Below are 17,071 nucleotides of genomic sequence, written 5' to 3' on the forward strand. Positions count from 1 at the left end.
AATAACAATAGACTCAAAATTAATTACAAATTATCTAAAGTCCATGTTTGTAATGACGGAATTTGCTTCGTAAATTTCGTTCTTTTAGTAAAGGACTTAGGACAAAAACATCGAGGAGAAAAATATTCCTACGAAGGCCACTCCTATTCAAATAAATAAGGAATTACTAACATTCTGCCGAGCTGAAACCAATGATCTTTTGCAGAAGGGTCTTATTAGTCTGTCAAAGAGCCCCTGGTCATGTGTGGCTTTTTACGTCAACAACCAGGCAGAGAAGGAACGTGGAGTCTCACAACTGGTAATAAACTACAAACCCTTAAATAAGGTTTTGGAATAGATTAGATATCCAATTCCAAATAAATTAGATTTAATGCAAAGAGTTTCAAATGCTAAAGTATTTTCAAAATTTGATATGAAATCCGAATTTTGGCAAATCAAGATTTCAGAAAAAGACAAGTACAAAACGGCTTTCAATGTCCCTTTCGAACAATACGAATGGAACGTTATGCCATTTGGGCTAACAAACGCTCCATCCGAATTTCAAAAGATTATGAATGATATTTTCAATCCTTTTCAATTGTTTATGTTGACGATGTTCTTATTTTTTCTCAAAACATCGATCAACATTTCAAGCATCTTCGAACATTTTTTACGACAGTCAAAAGAAGTGGTTTAGTTGTGTCTGAACCATAAATAAACTTTTTCAAACAAAGATCCGTTTTCTTGGATTTGAAATTCATTTGGGTCTCATTAAACCCATTCAAAGATCCATTGAGTTTGCCTCAAACTTTTCGGACCAAATTACGGATAAAACCCAACTACAAAGATTTTTGGGATGTCTCAATTATGTGTCTTCTTTCGTTCAAAATATCAGACCCATTTGCAAGCCACTTTTTGAAAAGCTCAAAAAGAATCCAAAGCCCTGGACGGAAGAACACACACAAACAGTCCAAAAAATCAAATCCCTTGTCAAGTCAATTCCGTGTTTATCGCTGATAAACCTAAGGGCTAGTTTAATAGTGGAGACCGATGCATCCGACATTGGATATGGAGGAATCCTGAAACAGTTTCTTGACAAGAAAGAATCCATTGTCCGTTTCCATTCGGGAATATGGAATTCTACTCAAAAAAATTACTCAACAGTAAAGAAAGAAATACTTTCAATAGTAATTTGTGTACAAAAATTTCAAAGCGATTTAATTAACAAAAGCTTTGTTATCAAAATAGAATCAAGGGCATCTAAATTTGTTTTAGAAAAAGATGTCAAGAATCTTGTGTCTAAACAAAGTTTTGGTAGATGGCAAGCCATTTAATCTTGCTTCGACTTCCAAATTTTGCCTATAAAAGGGGTCGAAAACCCCTTTGCAGATTACCTCTCAAGAGAGTTCTTACTCTCGAAGAAAAACTCTCCCTAGCCAACCTCATTCTCCAATGATGACAGGTAAGAAAGCAACAGAAAAAGGGAAGAAGCCCATTGCTTCTTCAAACACACCTACAACAATGACATCTGATAGCTACGCAATGGATGCTGGTTTCACATTAGTGACCAGGCCTAGGGCAAAGCTTTCTAAAAAACAAGCGGAGGTTATCACTCCGACGAGGCCTTCTGCCACTTCAATACGGCCATCTGTCGCTATTCCATCGAGACCTACTGTCTCTTCCACTTCAAAGGGACCTTCTGTCCCCTCAACCTACTCAGACGTGGTTGTAACCGTTCGATTTTCTCCAGTTCCTGAAATCAGGACCTATTTTCATAAATCTGTGTCTATACCAGAAGCCTTGGTAGAACCAGAATACGACGACCCAAAAATCAGCGAGGTTGTCAAGAAAGCCTATCCATCGGGATTCTTCTATATCCCAGAAGATCTTCATAAGACCAGACGGTTTTATGAATTCATTTTAGTCGACACAAAATCCGTCGAAATTACTCATATTTCGAGTCGCAATGATCCTTCAAAAATCTCGTACTCAAAGTTAAAAATTTTCAAAGTCATGAATCCGACGTACTGGAATCAAGATCCATACACGGAAAAGACTTTTTCAAAACCGTTTGTTCCTTACTCCTACTCATACAGAGACTATCAGATGGCATGGTTCAATGTCATTTGGTATCAAAATTATGAGCACTCATGGTTTATCCAATTTTGCCAGAATGCTTATAAAATTCATTATCCATTTTGGTTCATCAAATGGTGGAAAATCTTTGGATCACCCAAAGATATATTCCGGTTCCAATACAGGAATCCTTCCACTACTTTATAAAAAATATATTCAAAACCCCATTTCCATTAACCATGCGCTTTTGCGTATACTTTCAAATTTCTTGGATTTTAACTTAGAATTTGCAAATAAAAGAAGCGGAAGACCAAATAAAACAGGTCTTCAAAACTATTAAAATCAAATGGTGGGATAAATATACTTATACCCACGCAGATATCAAAGCGGTAAAGGTCTGGCAATCATAGAATTGCCACCTTCAGGATTTATCCAAGAAGAGGACCTCCGAATTCCTTAATTCAAAGTCGAAGCTACTCGTTGCATTAGCCCAGACAACTTCAGAAGCTGATTCTATATGTCAAGTCGATTTAAAACTTTAGCAGCATACTTTCTTTGACATATAAAAATACTATCTAATCTTTGTATTACCTCTATTCCAAGAAAAAAATCTCATCTGACCTAAGTTAGTCATATCAAACTCTTTCCTCATGGAACGTTTAAACTTCTCTAATAATTCTTCATCGTCTCCAGTAAATAAAAGATCATCAACATAAATACTTACCATAAGAATTTTGTTGGAGTTTCTTGTTGGGTTTTATGTCCTAAAACTCATAGTTTGTAAACAAAGATATATTCTATTTTCAATAAAGTTATTATTGATGTTTATTCAGTAAAAATTGTTATTGAATAAAGTGAACTTTACGATCATTAATCTAAATCCAATAAACTAAGAACACTCTGGCTATAGTATGATTACTTGAACTATATGTAGAGACATAAGAGTGGATCAAGTTCAAGCATATAGTCAAAATGATCTATAGTATAAGGATAAGGCTGAGTACCTTATTCTGGGGACACTATGGATGCGGTCCACTTTTGTATATGATATAAACAATGTGATCACTAAATTGTGCATGTGGAGACATGTAAGTGGGGGCGTCCTATGCAATGAGTATTGCATAAGATCGGACCATGAAGAAAACCACTCTCACTTTATAAAGTCGTTTACTGTTGAGACTGATTTTCTTTTCATTCGATAACCTAGGTAACTCCATTTTAATCCTGAGCTAACCATGTACTCGTGTTTATTCGAAATTATCCTTAGATTTGCACGGGTGAGAGTGGCTCTAGTTCGCCGACTCAATAAGCCTCCCATTTCAGGGGTAAGACTGGGTGAATGGCTGGGGACGTGGAGTGCAAGATGGAATTAACTCCTACCCACTTTTAGGGATAGAAGAAAGGTAGTTCCCTTAAGCACTAATTCTAGGTCTTGAACAAGGGGCCCCACCCTCTCATTGGCCTGAGAGGGATTCGGTTTACTGGTTGGACCACAAACCAATTGTTCATTAGAGGATCAGTGAGACATAAGAAACAAGAAGTAACTTTAGGGGTAAAACGGTAAATTGACCCAGCTCTAGTTACGAACAACCTGTGAAGGATCGACTTATTAATCATGGTTATATCAAATGGACAGAAATATATCTAGAGTGAGGGGAGTGCAACTACTAGGCTATAGTGGAGTGTCCTAGTAGTTAACGAATGTTGGTTAACAAGGTTAATGAGTTTAGCCGGTTAATCTTGGATCGTTGGAGCCCATGATCTACAGGTCCATTAGGTCCCTCTGCTAGCTCATATCGATCTAAACCATAGAACAGTGTGACGAGTGAGTTCGAAGTGTTCGAATTCAAATTAGGGAATATGCGCTACATATATATGATATATTTAACCGCATTTTTGTTTTATTTACGAATTAAACAAAAGAAGAGAATCTGAGATATTTAAATAAGATTTAAATATCTTAATCAATTATGTGTCGGAATTGACTGGGATTGGCATTTGAATTAATATTAAATATTAATTAAATAGTTTAATTAATCATTTAATGTTACTTTAATTTGAAATTTTTTATTCAAATTAATTGTTGAATTTAAATGAAGAAAGTCAAAATGTTGACTTCATTTAATGGAAAAATCCATGTTAGTGGAATTTTGAGGTGTCAAAATTTTGGTTTAACCAAACTTGCATGCTTGCCAAATAAACCCCACAAGTTTGAGTGGAATTTTGAGTGTCAAAATTTGGTTAACTCAAACATGCATACTTGCCACATAATCCCAAACATTTGAGTAGAATTTTAAGTGTCAAAATTTGGTGATCTCAAATTTGTATGAACATGCAAACATGACTCTTTAAATTGAGTGATCATGGTACATGGAAGGTCTTCTTCTTCTAGGAGAAAAACCTTGAGAAGAACCTCTCACAATCAAAATAATTCATTTTATAAACTTCTCATTAGCTTTTAATGTTACGTTACTTGTCTATATTATTTCGATGAAAATGGGTCCGATTTCAATGTTGGCACAGTCTCGAAGAATATCATTATTTTTATTTGCTAATCTATTTACTATGGAATTGTCAATTGAATTTATAGCCACCCAATCAAAATAATTCATTTTATAAGCTTGTTCAAATTGACATGATTAGTGTCACGGTCTTACATCAATCGCATAATGGAATTTGTTTATTACGACTCTCAAGTGGTCCGATGGGCGACACTCGCATAATAAACTCAGTTTAGTTTGACCCGCAAATGCTTCCACTAATGAGAAACTGTAGTATTATTACCCCTAAGGATAAGGAGGGATAAGTAGGTAAACAAAGAAATGGTGCAAAACTATATTACCCCTAAGGATATCTAACTATGGTTCATGACCTAAAAGACCTCCAAATGCTATTAAATTATGTGGTAGACCTTATTGTGTGATGTCTGAAGATGTGATGATGTTTGAAAGTTATTGGAACACGTTGATTAGCAAAACCAAGAATTAGAGATAAAATGACCAAAATGCCCCTAGGACTACTTATTTAAATTCAAGGTCTATATGTGCTCCAAATGACTTGCTACTTCTTTTAAGGCATATTGGTAAGAACAAGGAGTTATGTTCAATGGTTCAAGTTGATTAGAGCAAGCTTGGAACCTAAAGCAAGTTAGGACCAAAGAAACACCTAAAGAATGTTAGGTTATGGAGTCTGCTCCTTATTTATAGCTTGGTCAACGGTTATATCCGGTAAAGCTATATTTGGTAAAGCTATATATGGTAAAGTTATATCCGGTAAAGCTATATATGGTAAATAGCTATATATAGTAGATGGCTAAATCTGGTAAAGCTATATATAGTAAACTAAACCATATATATATCCCGTCCGATAGAGTTTTGAAGATGTACTCTATATTCTCTGTACTCTCTCTTGTTGTATATACCTGAAGTCATCAATAAAAAAAAAAATCTTTTAGCCAGAGTTCTCCTTGCACAATTCTCTATCCCATTCTTTGTGTTCATCTAGATCGAGCGTGTGCGTTGTTGTGCGATCCTAACAACTGGTATCAGAGCTAACAACTGGTATTGATCCCAACAAAGGAAACACCTCAAGACACAAAAGTCAAGACCCTTCTAGAATTCTCTAAGGAATTCATTATGAATGTATGACCTTCTAGAACAACCCATGTTTGTTACTACGATGTATTCATATGTTTACGAATGCATGTTATAACTTATGCCTCAAGAAATTATGATCCTTAGAAACTTACAAGAATGAAAATCAAGAACAATATAGCTCCTTTCAAAAACTATAGAGAGAATACTTTATTGAATCCTAGAACAATTGCAAAATCTAAGCAATAGTTGGGTAACATAACCATTACCTCATATACTACAAACTCTGAAAATACTTTACAGGTTCTTTCCTATTATCGATGTTACTCCCTTCCCTGTTTGATGTTAACTTCTTGACAGTAATGGCCTGTTCAAAATGCATCACTGCCTTGTATACAGTCCCGCCATAAGCACATATCTCGTGAAAAGTAATAGTGGCCTCAATTAGATCTTGGGAAGAAATTCTTTCCTTAGGTGGGAAATAGACATCCAAATCCATAGACTTTCTTTCCTTATTTTGCTCCATTTCGAATGGATGTCTCATGCAATATAAGATGATCATAATTAGAACGATAGAAACTCCACCTACCTTAAAAGATGTAGACGATGAATCTCCATTGCAGTTGTCAAGAGGTCCACCACAGAGCCCCTCTTTGTCAATGAATGTACTAGTGGGCATGTTCTAAAAAAAAGTTTTTGAGGGGATCGGATGTCTCACGTTATGCTATATTGCTATGCCATAGCAAAATTAGTAGATTTGTACTCAAAATGGAATGATTGTTCTTCAACTAGGTATACTTTTTACGACTAAAACTTCTATTTCACATTTGTTAAATTTTATTATTCTCTTTCCAACGTTCCTTACATATTAACTAACATTTTGTTTGTCAAGAAAAACACATTAGTTTGATTAAAAAAAAAAAAAAAAAAAAAAAAAAAAAAAAAAAAAAGCTCAACAAAAGATCAATTGAGTAACTACTAAATTTATGTAATATATATAATATTACAATTAGTAGAACAAAAATATATTTATCCATATAATAATTAAAAAAGATTTTAAAGTAATATTCTTGTCAATTTATCTCAAATTTTATATTATTTTACTTTTTTTATTCTTTTTTACTTTGAATTTATTAAATTTTGTTGAAAAAGTAATTTATGAAAAAACAATACTATGTGAATAAGTGTGACTTCTGAGTAAATTGTGGGTACATGAATCACCTAAGATCACATCCTTATAAGAGCGACCGTGAGGATAAGATGACTAAGATATGTTTAAAAGACTTGAAAGTCACTACCTATACAACCAAGGAGCAGCTTCCTTTATGGTAGCTCAATCATAGGACCACATGGTTAAGCATGCTTTACTTGGAGCAATTATATGTTGGGAGACCTTTTAGAAATTTTCCTAGGATGCATGTGAATGAGGACAAAGTGATAACTGTCTAAAAGTAGAGTCATATCAAGTCTTTTTGGAGTTAATATTGCACTCTTATTCACCATTTTCTCATTTATAACCACATTTATTCTACTTTGTGAGCATGAAATCGTTTATTGCGGTCCAACGTGAAAAAAATATGATTTGGCATAAATCGATCTTAATTGTATATTTAATTGAGTTATGTGGTAAAATTTCAAACATTTATGCTAAACCATGTGGGAGTAGCGAATTTGGAAACAAATGGGGGATGACATGGAAATGATAAATCCACGTTAGCAGTCCAAGTGGGTCATTGACTACCCAATGAGGAACATCCTATGTGTACTACTTATTTCTTTTCAGCCCTAAAGGGGAACCCATGCTCAATACAAGAGGAAAAAGAAGACCAAGAGAAAAAGAGCCACATTTTGGGGAGAAAATCGAATTACACAGCAGAAGCTTGTGCTGCAGTGAACTGCTGTGAAACCAGAGAAGAAGAAGAAAACCCAAATCCAGCAGCTGTTGACAGCAGAAGGAAAAGGAGACCAACAAGGATTGATTAGGGCAAAGAGGTGGACGTGAGAGCTCAAGAGAAGGGAACTTCCATTGACGAACGACAACAAACCGGGATAACTCTCTATTTCCTTATTATCTTTCCTTATTCCATCAATTTTACATGATGATGATGCAGATTTCTTCGTTTAATTCAGTTTGTATGGAAAGCTAAACTTAATAGGGGAGGCGAGAGAGTTTTATATAGTTTAAGTATGTTGACGATATGATTTTAGTTTATTAAAGAGTTGTTGTTAAAGATTTACATGTATGTTTAATTAGCTACTTTACATACATAGTTGTTCTCTTATTCGGGAGAAGAGAGGGAGCAATGAAATCCTCTTTAATACTCTAGTTCTGTAGCAAGGAGACTTGAAGGGTAATAGAAGGGTTAGGAATAATTCTTCTCCTAGAGCCTTGTTAATAGAAATTACAACGATTATGGAAATAATCACCATTCATGACCCTCGGAAGTGGGCTTGAGAATCTATTAAAAGGAACTAAAATCTACCACAAAACTCAACAACTTATCTATTTAATCTCTCTTAGCCGAACCTTCCTCATTATAGTTGATTTTCTCATCATTTTCTGTTTTTCGACAGCAGTGACACTCTATTTTAGTTTTGTTTAAATAGATAAAATCTCCAACACCCATTTGAATGTTACCCAAAAACTCACTTAGTTTCCAGCGATAAAATTAACCAAAAAGATAGGTTCCCTGTGGAATCGATAATTTACTTATTACTTGCTACTTGTGATAGTGTATACTTGCACTTATTCTTGTGAATTTTACATCATTTTATTATATACATCCACAAGCAATCAAGTTTTTGGCGGCGTTGCTGGAGAACCTAATTTGGTTATTTTACTTGTTGTAGATTTTTGTGAGCGGGAGCCAACAAGAAGTCATAGTAAGCTGAGTGTTCCTACTGCTGTATTTACTGCTGAAGAATTGAGTTTACTGCTGCAAAATTCTGTGTATGAACCCACCTACGGGTTTGGAATTTATTTTGGATCCTGAAATAGAGAGAATATTTAGACGAAGGTTGAGGGAGAAAAAGGAAATGACAAAACAGAATATACAGCAAATGGCCCAACTAAATCGGGAGTTTGAAAATCCAGTGATGATGGCTAATCAAGAGAGAATTACTGCCAATGCCATTCATTTAGCAGATGACAGAGAAAGAGCGATCCGAGCATATGCACACCCAGCTGTGGAAGAGCTAAATCCGTGCATCATTATACCCGAAATACAAGCAACCACGTTTGAGCTAAAATCGTGATGTTTCAAATGCTGCAAACCATTGGGCAATTTCATGGACTACCGTCGGAAGATCCTCACCTACACCTAAAGTCATTTTTGGGAGTTAGTGACTCATTTCGATTTCAAGGAGTGGATAAAGATGTGATTAGACTGAGCTTATTCCCATATTAATTGAGGGATGGTGCTAAATCATGGTTGAATACCTTAGCACCGGGAACAATTGATTCGTGGAATAGTCTAGAAGAGAAATTTTTTATCAAGTATTTCCCACCCACGAGAAATGCACGGTTCAGAAATGAGATTGTTGCTTTTCAATAGTTTGAAGATGAGACACTAAGTGAAGCTTAGGAGAGATTTAAGGAGATGCTTAGAAAGCGTCCTCACCATGGACTACCTCATTGTATACAAATAGAGACTTTCTACAATGGATTAAATATTTCTACTAAACAAGTAGTTGATGCTTCCGCCAATGGAGCTATTTTGTCAAAGACATACAATGAAGCATATGAGATTTTAGAGAGAATAGCATCTAACAATTGTCAATGGGCCGATGTGAGAAGCAACCCAGGAAGGAAGACTCAAGGAGTACTTGAAGTTGATGCTTTGTCCTCTATCAATGCTCAACTAGCTTCAGTGACTAATATTTTACAAAATCTAGCGTTGGGGCAAGACTCCATGATCAAAGCACCAGTCCATACAGCTGCTGTAATTAACCAGACAGCAGCCGAATCTTGTGTATGTTGTGGAGAGGAACACACCTTTGATCAATGTTCAAGCAATCTGACCTCAATTTTCTATGTCGGGAATCAAGTTAGTCAAGGCAACCCAAAAAATAACCCCTTCTAAAATACTTATAATCCGGGGTGGAGAAATCATCCAAATTTCTCATGGAAGGGACAAGGCTCGTACAACCAACAAATGCCCCTTAAAGCAAATTACCCTCCGGGTTTTGGATTACAAAATCAATTGACATATGGTTCTCAACAAGCCACCACCACCCAAGGGGAAGGAACTAGCCAAGCTCAACACATACTGGGAATATCGCTTTAGAGCCTAATAAAGGAATATATGGCTAAAAATGATGCTGCGATACAAAGTCAACAAGCATCATTGCGAAATTTGGAAGTTCAAGTAGGTCAATTAGCAAATGAGTTTCGAAATAGACCTCTTAGTAAGCCTCTACTCCACCCATTGTGAAGCCTCCTAAAACACAGACATCAGTCAGTAGTGGACAAGAAAGCAAAATATACACACCAACATCTCCTTTTCCACAAAGAATAAAAAAAAAAAGAAGAAAGAAGCCAACTTTGAGAAGTTCATGGACATATTTAAGGAAATTCACATAAATATACCATTAGTTGAAGCTTTGAAGCAAATGCCAAATTATGTGAAATTCTTGAAGGATGTGCTCACCAATAGAAGAAAGTTTGAAGAATTCAAAGTGGTACCATTGAATGAAGAGTGTAGTGCAATATTGAAAAACAAGATCCCGCTAAAGAAGAAAGACCCCGGTTCATTCACAATTCCAATATCAATAGGAGGGAAGAAGCTAGGTCGAGCATTATGTGATTTGGTATCAAGCATTAATCTAATGCCGCTGTCTATTTACAAAAAGTTAAGTATTGGTGAAGCTAGACCAACTACAGTCACTCTTCAACTAGCAGATCGATCTTTCACTTATCCCGAAGGAAAGATTGAGAACATCTTAATTCAAGTTGACAAATTCATATTTCCTGCAGATTTTATCATTTTAGATGATGAAGCCTATCATGATGTTCCAATTATTTTAGGGAGACCATTTTTAAAGACCAGAAGAACATTAGTCGATGTCTACAAAGGAACCATCACATTAAGAATGGGTGACCAAAAAGTTGAATTTAACATCAATGACAGCATGAAATATCCAGTAGTGACAGAAGAATGCTCAGCAGTGTATGAATTGACAGAACGACCAGCGACCGAGGAATGGGATGATGGGGAAAGCGGGCAGGAAGAAGACAGCAGCTGAAATTACAGAATAGAACCGTTACCAGATTTAGGTGAATTTAGCACAGCTTTTGAGTCACTAGAATGTGAGGGAAGAAAGAATTCACCGATGAGACCATCTATTGAGGAAGCGCCGCAGCTGGACTTGAAACCACTACCACCTAACCTTAAGTATGCTTATTTAGGTGACAAGAAGACACTACCCATCATCATCTCAGTGACACTATCCTCGACTCAAGAGGATATGCTCCTAGAAACATTGAAGAAGCACAAGGGGGCGATAGGTTGGACATTGGCGGATATAAAAGAAATTAGCCCTTCACTATGCATGCACAAAATACAATTGAAGGAAGGAAAAGTTAAGTCCATTGAGCAACAAAGAAGATTAAATCCCATGATGAAGGAGGTTGTTAGAAAGGAGATTCTCAAATGGCTAGATGCTGGAATAATTTATCCAATTGCAAACAACAGCTGAGTCAGTCCTATTCAATGTGTTCCGAAGAAAGGAGGGATAACAGTAATGGCAAATGAGAACAATGAGTTGATCTCCACTAGAATAGTGAATGGATGGAGAATTTGCATGGATTATAGAAGGCTAAACAAAGCGACACGTAAGGATCATTTTCCTTTACCATTCATTGATCAAATGCTTGATAGGCTTGCTGGAAAGTAACATTATTGCTTCTTGGATGGTTATTCGGGATACAATCAAATTACAATCAGTCCAGAAGATCAAGAGAAAACTACATTCACATGCCCATATAGAATTTTTGCCTTTAGACGAATGCCCTTTGGACTATGTAATGCTCCAGCGACATTTCAACGTTGCATGATGGTCATTTTTACAGATATGGTAGAAACATTTATGGAGATATTCATGGATGATATTTCGGTTTATGGAGAATCTTTTGAGACTTGTTTGTGCAATTTAGGGAAGGTTCTACAAAGATGTGAAGAGAAGAATCTTGTACTGAATTGGGAAAAATGTCATTTTATGGTCAATGAGGGAATAGTGTTAGGCCACAAGATCTCAAGAAGAGAAATAGAAGTTGATAGAGCCAAGATAGAAGCTATTGAAAGATTGAATCCACCTACGTCAGTTAAAGGTATAAGAAGCTTTTTGGGCCATGCAGGGTTTTATAGGAGGTTTATTAAAGATTTCTCCAAGATTGCAAAACCATTGTGTAGTTTGTTGGAGTAAAATAGAAAATTCGTTTTTGACAAACAATGCATGACTGCCTTCCAAGCATTAAAGACAGCGCTGACCACAACTCCTATAATGTCAACACCCGATTGGAATTCACCATTTGAGTTGATGTGTGATGCTAGTGGCCATGCTGTGGGGGCAATGTTAAGACAGAAAAAGGGGAAGGTACTTCATCCTATCTATTATGCCAGCAATACGTTGAATGAGGCTCAAGTGAATTATACAACAACTGAAAAAGAATTGTTGGTCGTAGTATTCGCTGTTGAAAGGTTCAGAGCTTATTTATTTGGAGCGAAGGTGAAAGTGTACACTAACCACGCAGCAATCAAGCACCTAATGATGAAACCGAATGCCAAGCCAAGATTAATTAGATGGATTCTACTGTTACAAGAGTTCGAGATAGAAATCGTGGACACGAAAGGAGCTAATAACCATGTAGCAGATCACTTATCTAGAATGGAGAACATGGAAGAAAAGGTCAATAGCAAAGAAATTGATGATGCATTTTCGGATGAACAGCTGCTTGGGATAAACAGCAGTAGCAGCAGCTACAGCAGTAGCAGAATGATAGCAACTCCATGGTATGCAGACATAGCAAAATTTTTTGCTTGTGCCATCATACCCGAAGAGAAAAATTATCAACAAAGGAAGAGGTTTTCCATGAATCCAAAGTTACATTTGGGATGAACCAAGGTTTGAATTAGGGCTTGGATGGAGTCATACATTAACCTAGTATTAGCATCTACTCCACCCGCTGGGGGTGTAGCTTCAGGTGCGACTTGGAGTGGTAGGGTAGGCTGGGGTGGAGGTTCTACTTGTTGTGGAGGCTCTACTGGTGGTGGAGGCTCAGCTTGCATTGAAGCTAGAGGAGGTAGCTCAACTGGTGGTAAGACTTGGGGCGGTGTTACTGTTACTAACCCAGTCTCTGATCTTTCTTGAGGTGGGCCCTCTACTGCCACACCTCGTCCTACTTCTCTTCGACGGGGTCGCCCCCATCCTCGTCTTCCTCTTCCTCTTCCCCTTTCTCTTCCTCGTCCTCGTCCTCTAGGCATGGTTCTATAAACCAATATAAGGTTGCTTAAGTCTAAGGCCTTAATACTATGCATATACATAAATAACAATACACACACTATATAATACATCGTAACGCCAAAGAAGTAAACATTCATCATGCTAAACATCATATCATACCACCAACAAAATTACTCAGCATGCAACATATGACATCATACTCTTAAATAATAAATACGTGAAATATCACAACCATTTCAGTAATGTCCACATAAAAAAATGCATGCGAGTTTTAAAACGTTTCTCTTTTCTTATCTTATGCAAGGCGTACCTGACGGTGTCGGGGCATCGACGTTGGGACTGTGGAGTGTGCCAAGCCTACATCGTAGGCTAGTCTATAGAATCTAAAACCTAGAGCTCTGATACCAACTGTAACGACCTTAAATTTCCACATATCTAGAGTTGCCACTAACGAATCATGCTCATCTCTAATGAAGAATAAAAATCTAAGAATGCTAATCTTTATTAGCGGAAAAATTTAAAACTTCAAAACATTGGAAAACATTGCCGGACTTACGTGTTTCAAACATCATGCTGGAGTTCAAAAAGATAAAAAAATAACGATTACAAATTAAATAATATAAATGAATGAAATGCAAACGCCCTATCCTAACCAAGACTAGGAATTTTAAATATGCAACTATCCTATGCACGCGCCACAGTCTCTGATCACGACGCCACCGTTAACCATACATGGGAGTCTTGCCTTTACCTGAAAAAAAACATGGCACACGGCCTGAGTATTTCGAAGAAATATTCAGTAAGTGACCCCACTATAGGGGTCATGCTATTGCAAACACATGCAATCATGAATTAGGGACCTATCTCTAATCATCTTAGGGGTGGCCTCCAGTCTCAGTCAAATTGGATTTGTAGTACTTCCCTACACACGACTCACACATACGAGTGTGAATCCCAAGGGCGCTCGCACACCCCCTGGACCCTCTGGTCCAGCTAATATATAGCGACGTCCGGAGGTCAGCGGAACCCCATAGTGTCATGCGCCTCATGAACACCCTCATCCGTGCGCATTCGCACCTATGCGCATTCGCGCTCATCATAAGGTGCGCGTCCGCACTCATCATCTCTAGGGGAAGTAGCCCTATGCTTATGAACATACAATATGCATGAGGTCCCTCTAAATTCATCGTAATGTCTCTTCTGACACAACCCTCTAGTCTCATCTCTTTGTTACTCTAGGTAACACATGCTCGTGGGTATTTATATTAATATCATATTCAAGCTCTTAGGGTTGTGTCCTATGTCGATCTAACGACATGATGCAATATGGCACTCATCATCATCTAGCATGCTCAATATGGAAACCATCATCATATTAAGGTAAACATCATGCAATCATCATACTCATCATATTGCCACAAAGTGCGTCAAACATATCAAGTACATCATTCATTGCACTTATTCTTGTGAATTTTACATCACAAAGCATGTTGGAAAGACTACATTGGTCTATCGAGATAGTTTTCATGCCTTGAATCGAGTATCCGCTACAACATTAAAAAAAAAAAAAAATCGTAGGTGAAATATGTCAGTTCCTCACATATCTCATCATGTTTGTTTGTCTTCTATCTTTTGCTTTATCATTTTCACTTTTCCCACCCATTTTCATCACATTATTGATGAATATGGATTTCCAGTTTCATCTAATTATTTGTATGTACATTAAGAATTGTACTTTGAATATGTAAATTAAGCTAGGATGACAGAGCTCATGTAAATTGTAAGGACTAAAGTCATTAAGCATAGGAATGGTATCAGAGCTAGCCTCTCAATTTTTGTGAGGGAAGAGGAATAAATCGATCTTTAAGAACGACAGTGTAAACTAGGAGGATGATAAGAGAGATTCAGAAGAATTTGGAGTATGTGATAGCTGAGCGAATAGCCCTTGTGTTCCAGGTGGTAAGACGCGGGAAGCGCAGTAAGTCCGTTGGCAAGCTTGGATGCTTAGTCATATGAAAAATTCTGAAGAAAATATTATCTAACCTGACACATCAGAGACAAAAAAAAAAAAAAAAAAAGATTGACAACTTGTCAGCCACACAGTGAAGGCTCACATGTGAATTATCAGTGTTTGTAAATTATTAGTCTTTTAAATTATTAGTTTGCTTTATGTCTTTTCTTTCTTTTAGGAAAGCAGATCTTGCAGGGGTCCTGTCCTGTTAGATTTGATCTTATCTCTTAGTTGGTGTTTTTCAAATTTACGTTCAAACCCGAAGTCTATAAAATGACTTCATCAATGTAAGGAGAGCATCGATCAGCCAATAGCTCTCTCTTGAATATCAATTGAAAAATTCACAGAAAAAATATTCTACTCTATCTCTTATCTTATCTATCTTCTTATGAATGAATTTCTGCGAAAGCTCAGAAAATCAAACCATTTCAAATGTTCTACCAATGAAGAAGAAAGTTCAAATGAACATAGAAGGGGAGAAAATCTCACAACCTCAAATACTGTCAATCAAGAATATCAGATTGCCAGGATCGAAGATCAATTCCAAAATTGGACTATTCCAAAGGTAGATCCTAAAACTATCTACCAAATCTCAACCTTCAATTTTACTCAAAGATCATGCATCAAATTCTCAGAGAAAAACATCCCAATTCATAGCAATAGGGAATCTCTGAATCTTTTTTCAAAATCTCTTATACTCAAAGAATTTTATTTTGAATATGTAAATTGAACTAGGATGACAGAGCTCATGTAAATTGTAAGGGCTCAAGTCACTAAACTCTCAACTCCAACTTGCTTCACCACTGGTTCCTCAGCAAGAGTCTCAGAAGTTTCTTGAGTATCCGCTACAACATCACTATGTGAATCTTTCACCAACTCAACCTCAGCTGCCACTTGCTTCACCTCTAGTTTGTCAGCAACAGTCTCAGGAGTTTCTCGAGTATCTGCTACAACATCACTCTGTGAATTATTCTGCAACTCAACCTCAACTCCCACTGGCTTCGTTGTCCGGTTACTTTTCTTCAATTTTATGGCAGACTTTGTGAAGCTAACTTGTTTCTGTTTCCTCATAACGCAGTTCTCACAAGGACTCATATCAACAGATTTCAGACCTTCCAAAAACTTCTTCTGGCTATGTCCAAGTCTATTGTGTCATATACTTCAATTTGAAACACTTCAGCAACAACAACTTTGTTCATACACCCTGCAGTGGTGTATAAAGTTCCAGATTTTGTGCCACGTGCTTCCATCATAGCACCCTTCATAATCTTCCACGAACTCTTACCAAACTTTGTTGCATAACCTGTGCTATCCAACTGACCAATAGAGATCAGGTTCTTCTTGAGACTAGGAATATATCTAACATCCTTTAATGTCCACTAATTTCCTGTCGGAGTTTTTGTGTAGACATCCCCTTTTACTTCGATCTTCAAATATTTGTTGTTGGCAAGATACACATCTCAAAACTTCCAGACTTGAAATTTCGAAACAACTCTTTATTTTGAGACGAATGAAAAGACGCACCTGAATCCAAAATCCAAGATTCAATCGGACTATCCACGCTGAGGATTAGAGCATCCCCAATGTCTTCTACTAATTGTATCGAATCATCGTCATTCTCTGCTTAAAGTTGAAATCTTAATAAGAACCACACGGTGAAAAAAACTAAATCGGGGTTAATATTTTTTGACATTATTGTGATGAGTGTAACTCTCATAGTATGATATCGTAATTGCACACTATAGAGTGTTCATGAGTTGCATTAGGTTTTGTTGAGACATTTTTTAGATCTAGTTCCATTATTTGATTGTAAATTTTTTAACCTAAGAAACCCTTATTAAATAATGGAATCAACCCACACCAATGAATATTTGTGTTAGGTGGGTAAGACCGGGTCATTTGTTTAAATTTTATTTTCAATAAAAATAAAATGTTAATTTATTAAAAAAAT

General features: G+C 36.6%; 1 protein-coding gene and 1 non-coding gene across 2 annotated transcripts; one reads left to right on the top strand and one right to left on the bottom strand.

The window, feature by feature from the left end:
• Nucleotides 1-9,170: 9,170 nt before the first annotated feature.
• On the bottom strand, nucleotides 9,171-9,276 carry LOC147790216 (small nucleolar RNA R71). The gene has a single exon (XR_015423034.1). It is a non-coding gene; the product is annotated as a small nucleolar RNA R71 (small nucleolar RNA).
• Nucleotides 9,277-10,202: 926 nt separating this feature from the next.
• LOC147790217 (uncharacterized) lies at nucleotides 10,203-10,892 on the top strand. Its single transcript, XM_087128634.1, has one exon. The coding sequence runs from the start codon at nucleotides 10,203-10,205 to the stop codon at nucleotides 10,890-10,892; it is 690 nt and encodes a 229-aa protein (XP_086984760.1).
• The last annotated feature ends 6,179 nt before the right edge of the window (nucleotides 10,893-17,071 follow it).

This window comes from Cucurbita pepo, chromosome 11 (assembly GCF_057944985.1).
Source record: "Cucurbita pepo subsp. pepo isolate OVF chromosome 11, ASM5794498v1, whole genome shotgun sequence".
NCBI classification, from domain to species: Eukaryota; Viridiplantae; Streptophyta; class Magnoliopsida; order Cucurbitales; family Cucurbitaceae; genus Cucurbita; species Cucurbita pepo.

Coding starts and splice junctions, on each gene's coding strand:
- LOC147790217 (XM_087128634.1), top strand. CDS start 10,203: ATGGACATATTTAAGGAAATTCACATAAATATACCATTAGTTGAAGCT.